At 38.7% G+C, this 14022-nt stretch overlaps 1 protein-coding gene across 1 annotated transcript; it reads right to left on the minus strand.

Annotated features, from left to right (window-relative positions):
* Positions 1 to 6799: 6799 nt before the first annotated feature.
* On the minus strand, positions 6800 to 14022 carry FAM8A1 (family with sequence similarity 8 member A1). The gene is made up of 5 exons (XM_036256585.1): positions 13260 to 14022; positions 12032 to 12152; positions 9918 to 10041; positions 8845 to 8984; positions 6800 to 7171 (listed from the first exon to the last, which is right to left on the minus strand). The coding sequence occupies exons 1-5, from the start codon at positions 13951 to 13953 to the stop codon at positions 7027 to 7029; spliced, it is 1224 nt and encodes a 407-aa protein (XP_036112478.1). The 5' UTR covers positions 13954 to 14022; the 3' UTR covers positions 6800 to 7026.

Genomic DNA, 14022 nt, shown 5'->3' on the forward strand with positions numbered 1-14022 from the left:
CCATGCTGAGGACTTGTTAGATCTAGTTCCTTCTCCACTTAATAATTATATGCTATTTCTATATTTTCATTCTTCTATCACCTGTCTTGCCTTTTTCATTATTTTATTATGAAACTTGTGTAAATACAGTTTTGTTTCTGTACTTTTTTGGCATAACATAAATCTGTGAACTTGAAATTTTAATTTTGTGTTAGAATTTTTTTGTTGTTGTTTGTTTAGTCTTGTCTCAGATTTTATTATGTAAATCCCATTATTCAAAGTTGCCTAAATCCATTTGGAAATCTTTAAAAAAAAATTGGGGATTCTTAAAGTGAATTTATTGGCTTTTCTGATCCAGTTTTGTTTGGACCAAAAACCAGTATTGTACAAAGTATTAAGCATATATTTTTATATTTACTGAAATGGACTGTGGTGACTTTGGATAATAAGGAAAAGTTTAATATTAAAGCCATGTTTATTACAGTATAATTAACATGTTAAACCATGGGATAAATGCCATCAATAAAAAATTGTGAAATCCTTTTTGTTCTAGTGCTAACTCTGGAAAGGAACCTTTTTATAAAGGTTAATGGTCAGTTAGAAGATAAATTTCAGAGAATGCTTTTAAGTAATTTGGATAACTCCTAAGTGAATGGGAAAGTGTCTGAATTTACAGCATATTGAAGGTACCTGCTTTTTGTCTGGTGCTAGGAATCATGCCTACTTTGCATATAAATTGACATACCTTTTTAAAAGTTGGAAATAAACACACAATCATTTCTGTTTGTACTTGTATCTTCCTTGATAGGTGACTAGACACTGGTTTTTGATCAAGTTTGGCCCGAGCCGCTCACAAAATCTTCAGTGGTCTTTTTGTGTAATTTTTTTTTTCCTGAATATTTTACCAATTTTTTAAAAATTAGATTTATTTTCTGTGGTTCATAAAAGAGCTTGTGGGGCAGCATTTGGTAATTATATTCTTCAGCTTGAATGCACAATCATGTTGTGCTTTTATTTTGTTGAACTGGTTGGGGTGTAAATTCACAACTTAGATTTAGATTTCTGGTGTATGTTTACAATGAAAAGATATTTTTCCTATTAAAAAGATCTTAGGCAATCATAAATGCTGGTTTTGGAATAGAAATTTTGTTTTTTAATTTTTTTTTAAATTTTTTTATTTTTTGTATATGCCCCTAGTGGGAACCGAACCCAGGTCTCTCTGGTCCGCAGGCTGACGCTCCAACCGCTGAGCCAAACCGGCCAGGGCAGAAATTTTGTATTTATAATGCACATTTGACATGGACCTGTTTGGGCATAAACAGTGATGGTGAAGGTTGAAGAAGTAAACTGGAAATTTGTGATTTTAATGCAGAGAAGTTAATGCCTGAATTGCAGGTCAGTTCATTCTAAGCCGTTCTTTAGGCCCATGTGGATGGGAATATTAGGCCTTCAATTCTTGGAAAGATTTTTCATAAGAAATGTGCTAGAAAGGTTTTATTTTACTTAGTACTCCCCCCCCCCCCCTTTTTTTTTTAATACAAGTGACTGAACAGCTACGCTTCAAGTGGCTTTTCTTAAAAATGAAATCTGGCCCTCCCGGACTGAAGTATATGGGCCTGTATTCAGGACTTGGGACTTGTTTTTTCCCTCTCGGTGGCTGTAATTCTCAGGGTGCACCTAGCGGCACTGACTTCCAGCCTGTCCCTGTTCAAGCTCCACAGAAGTATCTTTGTATCAGACTGGCTCAGGCAGGCTCTAGACCCACTTCTGATCCACTCCTTGTGGCTGTGATGGCAGCCTTGGGCCAACTAGGGTTATATGCGCCATACACAAGTGAAAATGGAAGGGGTAAACACAACCAAAACAAAATAAAAAGACAGTATTAGCCCACTTTTTGTGCTGGACCACTGAGGCATTAAAAAAATGATTTTAGAGGGAGAGGGAGAAACATCAACAGGCTAGGGATCGAGCCTGCAACCTTGACCCAGAATTGAACTGGTGACCTCTTAATGCATGGGATGATGCTCAACCAACTGAGCCACACAGGCCAGGGCAAGGAGGGTTATTTTTAACTGACAGTAATCTCTGAAGGGAAGAAAACTTTATGCAGAAAGGTTGAAGTCAATATGTGTATATAATTTGAAAAAGAGGGTCAGTAGTTGTCACTGAATATACATCAATATAACTTGTATCAAATGTATATTCTAGGACCTCCTCATCAGAGATTAATTCACTGGGTCTGGGTAGGGTCCAAAAATCTACATCATTAAATAAGTACCTGGAGGACTTTAAAGTTGTAGGTTGTTTTGAGTAATTTATGAATTTCAGGCATTAAAATTCATAGAATGGAAAAATTTGTCTTTAAGCAAGCTACTTATTTAATCCTCACCCAAGGATATATTTTTATTGATTTTGGAGAGAAACATCAATATGAGAGAAACATTGATCTGTTGCCTCCCATATGCACCCTGACTGGGCACGAACCCACAAGCTTAGGTATGTGCCCTAACTGGGAATTGAACCTGCCACCTTTTGTTGTATATGGGACAGTGTTCCAACTAACTGAGCCACTCTGCCAGGGCTAGCTGCTTGTTTGTTACAGATTCTCCCCTGAAATTGTGTCAAGATTTTATTTGAAATAAAAGTGATGGACTAATTTGAACAATTTATAATCAAGCCTTAAATTTTCTGGTTTAGCCTGGGAAGAATTTGTATTTGCTTTAATTGTATTAGTACAGCCATGTGTCATTTGGCCAGGGATAAGTTGAGTTTGTGTCAGGCCAGTTTGTCACTAAGTATCTTGTAGTGCAAACCTAGATGGTGTAGCCTACTACACACCATGGCAGTTGCTCCTAGGCTACAAACCTGTACAGTTCATTACTCTGTTAATACTGTAGGCAATTGTAATGCATTGTGCTAAGACACTTCAATGGCTGTGTTATCACTAGGCATTGGAAATTTTTCAGCTCCACTGTAATTTTATGGTACCACCGTTGTGCATGTGGTTCATTGTTGACTGAAACATCATTATGCAGGACATGCACAAATGTCATTTCCTGGGCCTGTTCATATATAAAGTTTGAAACAATGGAAATTTTACAAAGGTTAGCCTGTGTTTAATGAAAACTGACAAATTTGGTAAAGTTGAAGAAATGGGTGTGTGGGGTCTAGCTACACACACCAGCTGTATAACCATGTCAGTGCCTTTATTTCCTGATAATATGGGCAACTTTTATAAACTTACCTCAAAAGTCCACTCTAGTTCCACAATGTGTAGTTTGTAGCTGGGCTCATAAGAGCACATTGTCTATAAGGACTCAGTCAGACCAAGCCCTAGTTTAGCTACATTTATTTATCTTTCAGTAGCTTTGTCCTTGAAGAACCTGTTTTGTGGTCTGTCCTCTAGATTTGTGAAGGTTAGAATAGGAAATGCTTATAAGATCCGAACTAGGTTTAAATTGCCCAGCTGAGTCATTGACAAGCTCTGAATCTTGGGTTGGGTCCTTACTATCTTACATGATGGTTGGGATGGTTAACCCCTTTAAGACAAGATTAGTTTAACATTAAGCACAGTCATCTATAGGTACCTTTGGAATGACTTGCTAAAAGAATATATCCTAAAAAGTGTATGATGATTTTGGTAGACCTCTATTTCTGAAAGCCCTCTAGTTGACTCCTCGAGCCACCTTCCTGAAGGCAGAAAGCTGTATTTGGAGGAAGTTCTCCCTCAGGAGCTTCTAAAGCACACCTTTTCAAAACAGCGGGCAACACAGAATCATTGGTGACCAGGTATTTATTGAGACAGAGAATACAAATTGGCAGCATACAAATTATTAAAAATAGAATGCTGAATGTATTTATAGGTAGGCCATCAGATGTTGTTTGCGGGTCAAGCCCTATTATAATGGCTGTAAGGAAATACACAGTTTGAAATGAGGAACTTCACCCAGCCAAGTACATATTTTCAAGATTTTGACCTTTGGTTCTGGGGATTGGGGAATGGCAGTAATTGAAATGATACTTGTCGGATTTGAGAATACCGCTGTTTAGAAATACTCTTCAAAAGAATCAACAGCCTGGGATAGGTGTAGAATAAAAATATTTAATGCCCCTATTCCCCTCAAAAAGCCCTTTATTCCCAAGTAGCAAATTGTTTAATTTTCCATTCCTACCTTCCTTTTGCTGGAAATACTTATGTATTAGTGAAACACAAGGGTACATTTTTCGTCTTGAGTTAAAACAATTTTTATCACCATTTGAAACAAAAAACACTGAAGACTAATTTTTGTAATTTAGACAAAGTGGCCCTCAAATATAACACTTTTTCCCAACACTAAGTATTTGGGTAAAACTGGAAGGTAAATGTTTAGGTAGAAAGAAGTTACTTCTGAACCAGTTCTACTCAAGTATCAATTGGGCAATATTTTAAAGCAAAGGCTTACTATCAAAAAAAGTGTTGGCTTTATTTCTGTGGTCACAGATTAGTCTAAAAGCAAGGCTTGCGTCTCACACTCGGCTACTCGAGGCCCAGCGTGAGTATTAATGTCAGACTTGCTCAATTGAACTAGCCACTCAGGGCACCTCCAGTAAGGGGTACTGAGATTTCCTAGAGGCCTCAAGTTCACCATCTGTGGTTTTACTTAGGGCCCATTCATTGAAATAGCTCAGCTTGACTTCTAATTTTTGTTCCATTATTTGCTTATGCTTACGTTGTGAAAGTGAATGATGCTTGTAATAGGAAGACAACTTTCTGCCTTTTTAGGCTAGAACTTCATCATGAGAATTATACTTTGACCCAGAAAACCAGCATTTCCATGAATGATATATACTAAGTAAAAAAGTACTGAAAAGAGGGATCGATTCTCCACTCTTTACAATTCCAAGAGAAAAAATGGCTCCTCCTTCTTCCTTATTGTTTTATCACATTTTTCAATTATTTGGGCATCAAAAATCTCTTAAGTGCTGAATTCATAAATAGAGACAGGCTTCGATTTTTTTTTGTTGTAAAGGCAGACAAAATACTTGTAGAGCTATATAGATAGTATAACTTGACTCCTGAGATGGATCTAAATAAACCTGTATAGATGTGCAATGTTTTAAATACAACAAATGAAACTGGACTACTTGTTTGCTTTGTTCTACTATATAAATAAAAACAGATGGTAAATAATCTAGTATCTGAGAGAAATAATACATTCAAGATAAATTCCAAAGTTACATGACTGAAGGACATTTCAACTTGAATTCCCAACCAGGGGCAAAAAATAGTGTACGTATACACTAAGTGGTAAGTTTATGTAACATTTCCTAATTTCTAGTCTAATAAAATTTCAGTTTTATTATTTTTACTGTGAAGGGGCCACACCTTCCCAGAGGCTACATGTGAATGATCTGTTTAATACTATGGCACACTTAACTGATAGGCATTCTGTGATGTTGGATTTAATATAAAATTATTTTGAAAAACATGGTTTATGAAGTTTTACAATAAAAGGTATTAATAAGGACATTGTTAAGGTTTCTATAACCATCAAATGTGCATGTTTTCAGTTTTAACTGTCAAAGGAAAACCCCCTTTAAAAATTGATACAATGATAGTAGACATGTTTTGCATCTGCTAATAAACTTAATACCAAAAATAAAGCCTAGATTGACCCTTTAAGCAATCTAATTATGAACTGTCCAACAGAGTTAGTGTTTTTGTTTTTGAAAATATCACAGTTGGAGAAAATGTCTAAGAAACAAAACTTAATTCAGGTACATCTCAACACAGCTAACTGGGTCATCGAACAAAAGCACGCATACACTTGAAACCACAACTTCGCTTCAATAGAAAAATAAATTAAAATGGCAATACACAAAGTGTTACTTTGCTTAACATTCCCTCAAACCATCATCCATGGCAGGCCCAAAATATAAGCTTTTAGCTCACAGAACCAAAGAACATAGAATTAATGTCTGGAAATGCTACTCTTCCTTGTTTTAGAACAGTCCATAATGGGAAAATTGCTACTGATATTTCACAAATTACCAGTATTTAATCATGAAATACTCAGATTATTTAACTTGGTGTTTCAAAAGTTATGGAACTATATAAAATATAAAAGGAAACTAGTATGTAAATATCCTGTGTGTAAAGAGAAGTTATATTCAGAACACTGAAAAGCACTAATACTTTCTTCATGCTGTACACACACTGGGAATATAGTTTTACAGTAAATTATGCAACAGTTTTATGGAAGTAATTTCCCCCCACATAGTTATAGTTTGATTTAGGGCACTGAAAACACTTGCACATAAAATTTTAAGTTAAATTTACAGTGAACCCCACCCCCCATTAAAAGCAATCACTAACAGCTTTTCTTTAAAAAGTCAATATTAATACAGCAATGTGACAATACTTTTTCATCATGCAAAACTTTGCCTCAAAAATACATGTTGAAGCATTAAGAACAGTAAAGTTACATCAATCCCACAGTACACTGCAGTACAGAGTTTTAAACTTTGGGTAAGGGAACTGGTGGGCCTGCCTCACTTCCCTTCTCTTGCAGTAAAACTCACTCACCACCTCCTGGGATGGGAGATAAGTGAGTTACCCCATTAGTGACCCCACCACCCCTAAAAAGCAAAGACAACAATTTCCCCAAGAAGTGTTGACTACAAGATGAATAATGTGTTTATAAAACACAACTGGACATTTTCCATCATTTTGGGATAAACCAAAATAAATTTTTAAAGTTTCATTTGGAGATTTCAAAGCTGAAAATGCCTTAGATCTTAGTATATATTGTCCATTGTTGATTATGAAACCACTTGCCTTCTTTTTGATCTAATATTTTAATACTTGAATTCAACAGGTTTTTCTTCTGGAAAAGTTCTTTGGCATTCAAGTAAAACCAATACTTTCAGAACAGTCACCTGTATCACACTGGAGCGAGTGCTTTAATTTCTAAATCAATTAATGTAACCCAGGGATACTGATGGCCTTGATACATAATTTAGTCTTGTCATAATTCCACTGTATGGAATTCAGGGCCTTTGGGGGCATCATCTGACCCCGTTTCTTTTTACCACAATGGTTCCTGCGACAATGTCATAGGCTGTTCGATTATGCTGAAAAAACAGCAGTGTGATAAAAGCAGGGAAAAAAGAAGCAATAGAAAAATTCTTGATCAAAGCTCGTATAGTGGACCTAAAAAAAAGCATAAAGTATCAGATAACTGTATACACACCACATACAGATGACTATTCTTCTATCAAGTTCAAAATATGTATTTAAAACATTCAAAGTATAGTTGAATTTTTACCTTTGATTTCTGAGTTATTTTTAAGTATCATTATATTATGATCTAACCATAGCTAGTTCTAAAGACTTCACCAACATAAAAGACTATAATTTTTACATGAAAATCAGTAATATGCCTTACAATGTGAACTAAAGTTTATAGTGTTTTCTCATATTTTGTCAGAAGGAAACCACTCCCTTTACTTGCCTTTGCTATAGTCACTCATTCCTGTGTGCTTTTTAGTATCTTCTAAACTGAATATGCTTACTGCACTCTCACTTTCTGCCTTCTATAAAGCACTAGCATTTTAAATAACTATATTTTTGGTAATTTTAAAATTTTTAGATAGAGTGGAGGGAGGGAAGGGGAGGAAGAGAGAGAGAAAGAAACACTGATGTGAGAGAGAGACATCGATTAGTTGCCTCCACAAGTGCCCCAACTGGGGGCCAGCGAATCAAATCTGCAACCCAGGTACGTGCCCTTGACAGGGAATCAAACCTGAGACTCCGGTTCTGGGGCCAAACCAGCCAGGGCTACTGTGTATTCTTTTATCAGCGCTCTTTGTGGGATCCTGTGATTAAAGAAGCTTTTAAAAAGCTTTCAACAATAGTTTAGAGTGGAGAATTATCCTAATAATGTTAGATTTCTACCTTTTAGTACACTCAGAGAACTAGAGAAAAGCACAGTGGCTAAGAGTGGGCTCCGGATCCAGACTAGTTGGTTTGAGATCTACTTTCTAGCAATCTCAAGTTGTATTCCACATGGTAAAAGGGGTAAAATACCTATACTACCTATCTCACAAAGTTGTTAGGATTTAATCAGTTATTACATATACATTGTTTTTAATAATTTATGAGAGGTGCTCAATAAGCATTAGCCATTATTGATTCTTAGTCAAAGTAGTAGCCAGGATTATTATAAGCACAAAATTTGTAAGGACATTTTGAGTATGTCAGCAAAATCAAGCCCTCTAGAGTCTCTTGTTTGTATTTCTTAACATTAACAATCCAACTGTGAATCATTCTGGCAGCTATTCCAGCCAGTATCTTGTTTTGCTCCAGTGATTACTACCTACTCACTTCCACAACTTCCATTATCACTATTTGTACTTTGCCCCAGAGACAGACAGACATGCTAACAGCTAACCATGAGTACTGGGAATATTGCAAGCATGCATAGTTACCAAAACTTATCACCCATTCAAAATGGGATGATGACAGGTATTACAAAATGGAGGCTCAAGGCAGATCAGTAACTGACCCAATATGCACAGGTCTGGAGAATAAAAAAGCTAGGCATGAGCACTGACACGCAAATCATCCTTTCATAATCATTGACTTTTACTTCATAAAATGACTCTCAAAAATGAATACTGGGGAGGGGTATACAATCACATTAATTGAAAAACACCCATAAATTGTTTTAAACTTAATAAAATGTAAGCCCATTCATTATAGTATACCATAAAAAATACATCCTAAAAATACCATATTAAATAGTATATAACATGGATTTTATTGATTACTTAAAATTTATAATTTTCATAAGTACACAAAAGTGAATTAAGATAAGAACTTACGTTGTAATGCTAACATTTGAGGAGGGAATCACTAAAACCCGACTTGGTGCAATAAGCACTGATGTATCACATGTCACAACTCGAAGCCCCAGCAGGAACTTCCCTGGGGTAGCTCCACCTGCTCCCCAAATGCAAATTATCTAAGGAAAGAAGGATAATTTTAAAATAATTATTAGCTCAACTATACCAATTTTAATTTTTTAAAACTGATTTGAGAGAGAAGAAGAGGGAGAGAGAGACATGCACATTGATGTGCTTGCATTCATTGGTTGTTTCTTATACGTGCCCTGACCGGGGATTGAACCCACAACCTTGGTGTATTGGGATGACCCTCTAACCAACTGAGCTGCCTGGCCAGGGCTCAATCATACCAGTTTTAAAGGTAAGTTTTTCTGCCATGTTACTTATGTTTAAAAAAAATTTTTCAAGTTGGAAATTTCACAGAATACTCAAAGGTTAACCTTTTAATGTGTACTTCTGAAGATATTACAGACCATCTTCAATACTATCAGTTGTCTACTGTAATACTTCTCTGTGAGCCTGTTTCTATAGAAAAATACATTTCAAGTTCCACAACCAATTTACAAGTACATTTTTTGGACAATGAGAATGAAATATATTATAAAAAAGTTATAAAATGTCTTCAAAGTTTTTATTTAACTTATTTTTTAATCCTTGAGGATATGTTTTACTGATTTTAAAGAGGGGAAGGGAGGAGAAGAGGGGAGAGATGAGGGGGGAGAGAAAAATGAGAGAGACGTCAAAGGGTTACCTACCATACACATCCCCACTGGGAACCAAACCCCGAAACCTAGGTATGTGCCCTGACTGGGAATTGAACCAGCAACCTTTTGGTGCATGGGACAATGCTCCAACCAACTGAGCCACACCAGCCAGGGCAGAAAGTTTTTTTTTAAACTTGAAAAGTTGTATGTTAAAAAAAATTTTGGAAAAAATAGAGACATTTGACAAATACATAAGTAACTGTAAATTTCCATTTCTTTTTTTATCTTGGGATGATAATCTAGCAATAGATAGGTAAATATTAATATTTGCTGAAGTCAGTAGCTTACCTCATAGAAACAAACTAATAATCTGTATATAAGGGCCACAACCATCATTTTCTGCAAGTCCTCCATTGATGTGTCTTCATCTATTTCTTCGATTATATAATGCATAGCAAACTTAGAGATATCCCTGCACAAAATAATAGTTTGGGGTTGTAAAGAATTAGTTATTAGAGCAGTTGCATTGATTTCTGTTCCTATTAGTGTTAGTCATAAATTTTCTTTCAAGTTATAAATTAATCTTTAGGTTTCCAACCATCTCACAAACAACTTACGCAACAAATGGCATCACTATCATGAGCAGGCACTGTAATAGCCTTGGGGGTAAAATGGTGAGTGAATTCAACATGGTCTCTGCTTTCATGGAGATTATAACCAAGCAGGGAGGGCAGAACAATAAGTGATAATAAAGTGAGATGAGAGTTGTGATAGGAAACCATAGTGTACTAAGGAAACACATACCAGATACATTTAACTTGTGAAGCTTCCCAGAGATGACATTTAAGCTGAAATCTGAAGGATGAAAAGAAGTTAGCCAGACTAACAAGGGAGAAGTTTCAGAGAGAGGGACTAACTAGGGAGAAAGCCTTTGAGCAAGAGAGTGATGGGAGCTATGGTATGGCTCACATATTAAGCATGAGAGGTAACAGTGATTAGGAAATAAGGGCATCTTACTTAAACCATATGTAGATAAGACTTTATCCTGATGGCAATGAGGAACTACTGAAGGGAGGGTTTTAAGGCAGGAACAGAGCAGAATCAATTTACATCAGAGACTGAATTCAGAAAAATGGGAGACAGGAGACAGATACCAGTTAGAAAACTTTTGCTAAAATCCAGGCAAGGCATGATAGTAACTGGGCCAGAGAGAAGCAGTGATGAAAAAAAATGATCTGGGTTGAGGCTATTCAGGAGATTCAACAGATGGGAGTTGGTACTTGGATATGTAGAGGGTAGGAGAGGAAGAGACAGAAAGGAATCAGTTTCTAGCAAGAGCCCTGAAGTCCACAAGGGTTTGTATCTTGATTCTGTCACTTATTACTATCTTTGTAACTTTGTAAATTCTGGGCTTAACTTCTTGTAAACCCAAATTTCAATCTCTATAAAATGGAGGTATTACAATGGAGTATATGCAGCTGTAAGAAAGAAAGATCTCTTATCCTTTGAGATGACATGGAGGGACCTGGAAAGTATTATCCTAAGTGAAGCAAGCCAAACAGAGAAAGACAAGTATCATATGATCTCACTTATTTGTGAAATATAATGACCATAACAGTCTGAGGAATGGGGTAGACCCAGAGATGTGGAAGTGGGGTACAGACTGACAATCCCCAGAACAGGGGGTGGTGGGGGAGAGAGAAACCACAGAACTTATATGCATGTATGCATGAACAAAGGTCATGAACAACAAAGCTGGGGACAGGGTGGGAAGGCAGGGGGAGGGGGGAATCAGTGTGTGGGGGGAAACATCTGTAACAAAAATAAAATAAATAATTAAAAAATAATAAAAAATTATTTTCTCCTGAAAAGTTAAAAAAAAAAAAAAAAGGAGGTATTCATCTCTACAACTCATAGTGGTGGTAAGATTAAGAAAGAATCCATATAAAAGAGGTGAGCTCAAAGCCTAGCATGTAGAAAGTACTTAGTGAGTGATAATTATTACTATGATTATTAATGTGAAAGGAGGATTATTCAAATAAATGGCTCACTTTGCAGTTCACTTGGGACTTCCCTGATAATATAAGCAATCCCATTTGGAAATGCCATCTAGCTGATTAATACTAGTTCATCTATCAAAAGCTCTTTATGCCTAGTAAGAGGGAAATGAGTGCTGCCTGAGAAAATAGTTGAATAAACTCAAACCAGGCTTGGGGGCCCTTTTTACCTACTTTTGATAGGTGACATTCCCATAGATCTGGCAGAATTTATGAAGTGTTACTCTCTTTTTTGTACTTTTTTTCTTTCTTAAAACAAGAAAAAAATCCCACAAAGTGCCTATAAAGAAATCATGACAGTGGCAACACATACACAGTCATGTGCAGGCATAAACAGAATTTAACAAAACAAGATCTCTAGGCAGTAGGTTTTAATAAACCTTTCTGTGACTAGTCTTTACTTACTTTATTCCACTGAGGTGCATGATGCTTAAGACAATGGTTGCTTTTATAAAGAAAAGGATAAAGAAATCCACCATCTCTGCCATAAATCTGTGGGCCAAGGATGGAATAACATACTCTCTGCCTGTAAATAAAAAAAAAAGTTAGGAAAACTACTTCACAGGCCTTGGGACCCAAGCTAGGTAAACAAATAGGGAATATAAAGTCAAGGTACAACATGCTGATAAAAAAGAAATAATGACCTTGCAATAATCATTGGCATTGACTCCACCAATAACACATGTCATTAAAATATAGCAACATTACTCCACTGTTTTTGAAGAGTTCAAAGTTTGCTTTCACCTCAATGTTTAAAAAATGATTTCACAGATAAATTTATTTAAGGTACTCAATGGATCACACTAAGGACTCAAATGAGGAGAATCCAGGTGCTCACAAACCTGACACAAAATTAAATACTTTTTTTGGAAAGATCAAGGTTAAGTATAGATAATTAGTACAAAGTAAATCCCTGTGTCCATTTTACCTCTTATTTAGTTTGTCTTGCTTTCTATGTAATAAATCAATGTCTTACTAAATTCTGAATGGGATCAAATTCAGAAACTAATTCTAGTCCCAAATATCTGTGGCTGAATAAAGTGAACAGAAACTCTAAATGATAAACTGTGTAACTAATGCAAAATAGTCTAATTCCCATACAGAAGTAAACAGACTATAATGATCATTCAGCAAGGCGCAAAGGTTCATAACTACATTTGTATTCAGACCCTTCAGTTCCATTGCACCTAATATAAAGGTAATATAGAATCATTAATTCTATATTGTCATATATTCTGTAATTTACAGATAATACATAATAAATCCACGTCTGGGTTATTTCCAGCATTACCCGTCACCCCCACCCCCAAGTAGGTTTTCCATCTGGGATTGAAGCTTTGAATCTCATTCTCCAGAGCGGGGATGATTTGAAGAGCAGAGATTTCTTCACACGCGGAAACCAGTCCCAGGAGTAAGGGAGTCAATTGGGAGTGCTGGGTCTAAAGGAAGAAGACCCTGGACAGCCCCTCCGTACCCTTTGGGGATTGAAGCCAGGGCGCAGACAGCTGAAGCACACGGAGACCCATCAACCGCAGGAGCCGAAGCAGCTCCGCGCGAACACGGCGAGGCTGCTCCACCCCCCGGGTTCCCGGGACCCTTCTGCGCCGCCCGACCTCGCGCTCGCGCCTCTCACCTGCCTGGCGCCCGGTCTCGCTCGGGGTTCGCGAAGGGGCGGCGGATCCCACTCTCGTTACTGGGGTTGCCCGGACGGACCCCTGAACGTGAGGAGCCCGGGGTCCCAGGCCCGCGACTGAAGCGGGAGTGGCGATGCCGGGAGCCGCCCCCGGGTCGGGCCCGGCAGCCGCGGCGCTCAGGAAGTAGAAGGGGTTGTAATAGCCCAGCTGGAGGGGCGGCGGCGCCCCGGCCTGGGGGTAGCTGGGCGGGGGCAGCTGCGGGCTGCAGTAGGCTGGGAAGGCGGCCAGGCAGCTGTGCCAGGTGAGGTAGCCGCAGTAAGACTGCCACAGCCACTCGTGCACCTGCCGGGAGTACTCGCGAGCGCTCAGCCGCGCCGGCTTCTCCCGCGGCGACGCGGCCTCGGGCACCTCGCAGCCCGCCGGCTCCCGCAGCCCCGCAGCCGAGTCGGACGCCGCCTCCTCGCGCTTCCCGGGCTCGCGCTGCGGCTCCGACCCCTCCGCGGCCGCCGCAGTGGGCGGGGGGCCCGCGGCTGGGGGCCGGCCCGGGGCCTGGGGTTCGGCGGGCGGCCCGTCCTGGGGGCGTGGGGCGGCGGCGGAAGGAGGGCCTCGCAGGGAAGGGACGGGTTCGTGGTCCCCTCCACTGTCGCCCTGCCCCGGAGGGCGGCCTCGGGCCTCCTCCGGCCCCTCTGCCATGGCAGCCTCGGCAGCACCCTCCGCTGTCTTGTCACTGCGCCGTCTCCCTTCCCTCCCGGCTCCTCCCCA

The sequence above is a fragment of the Molossus molossus genome, unplaced genomic scaffold (genome assembly GCF_014108415.1).
Source record: "Molossus molossus isolate mMolMol1 unplaced genomic scaffold, mMolMol1.p scaffold_m16_p_12, whole genome shotgun sequence".
Classification (NCBI taxonomy): Eukaryota; Metazoa; Chordata; class Mammalia; order Chiroptera; family Molossidae; genus Molossus; species Molossus molossus.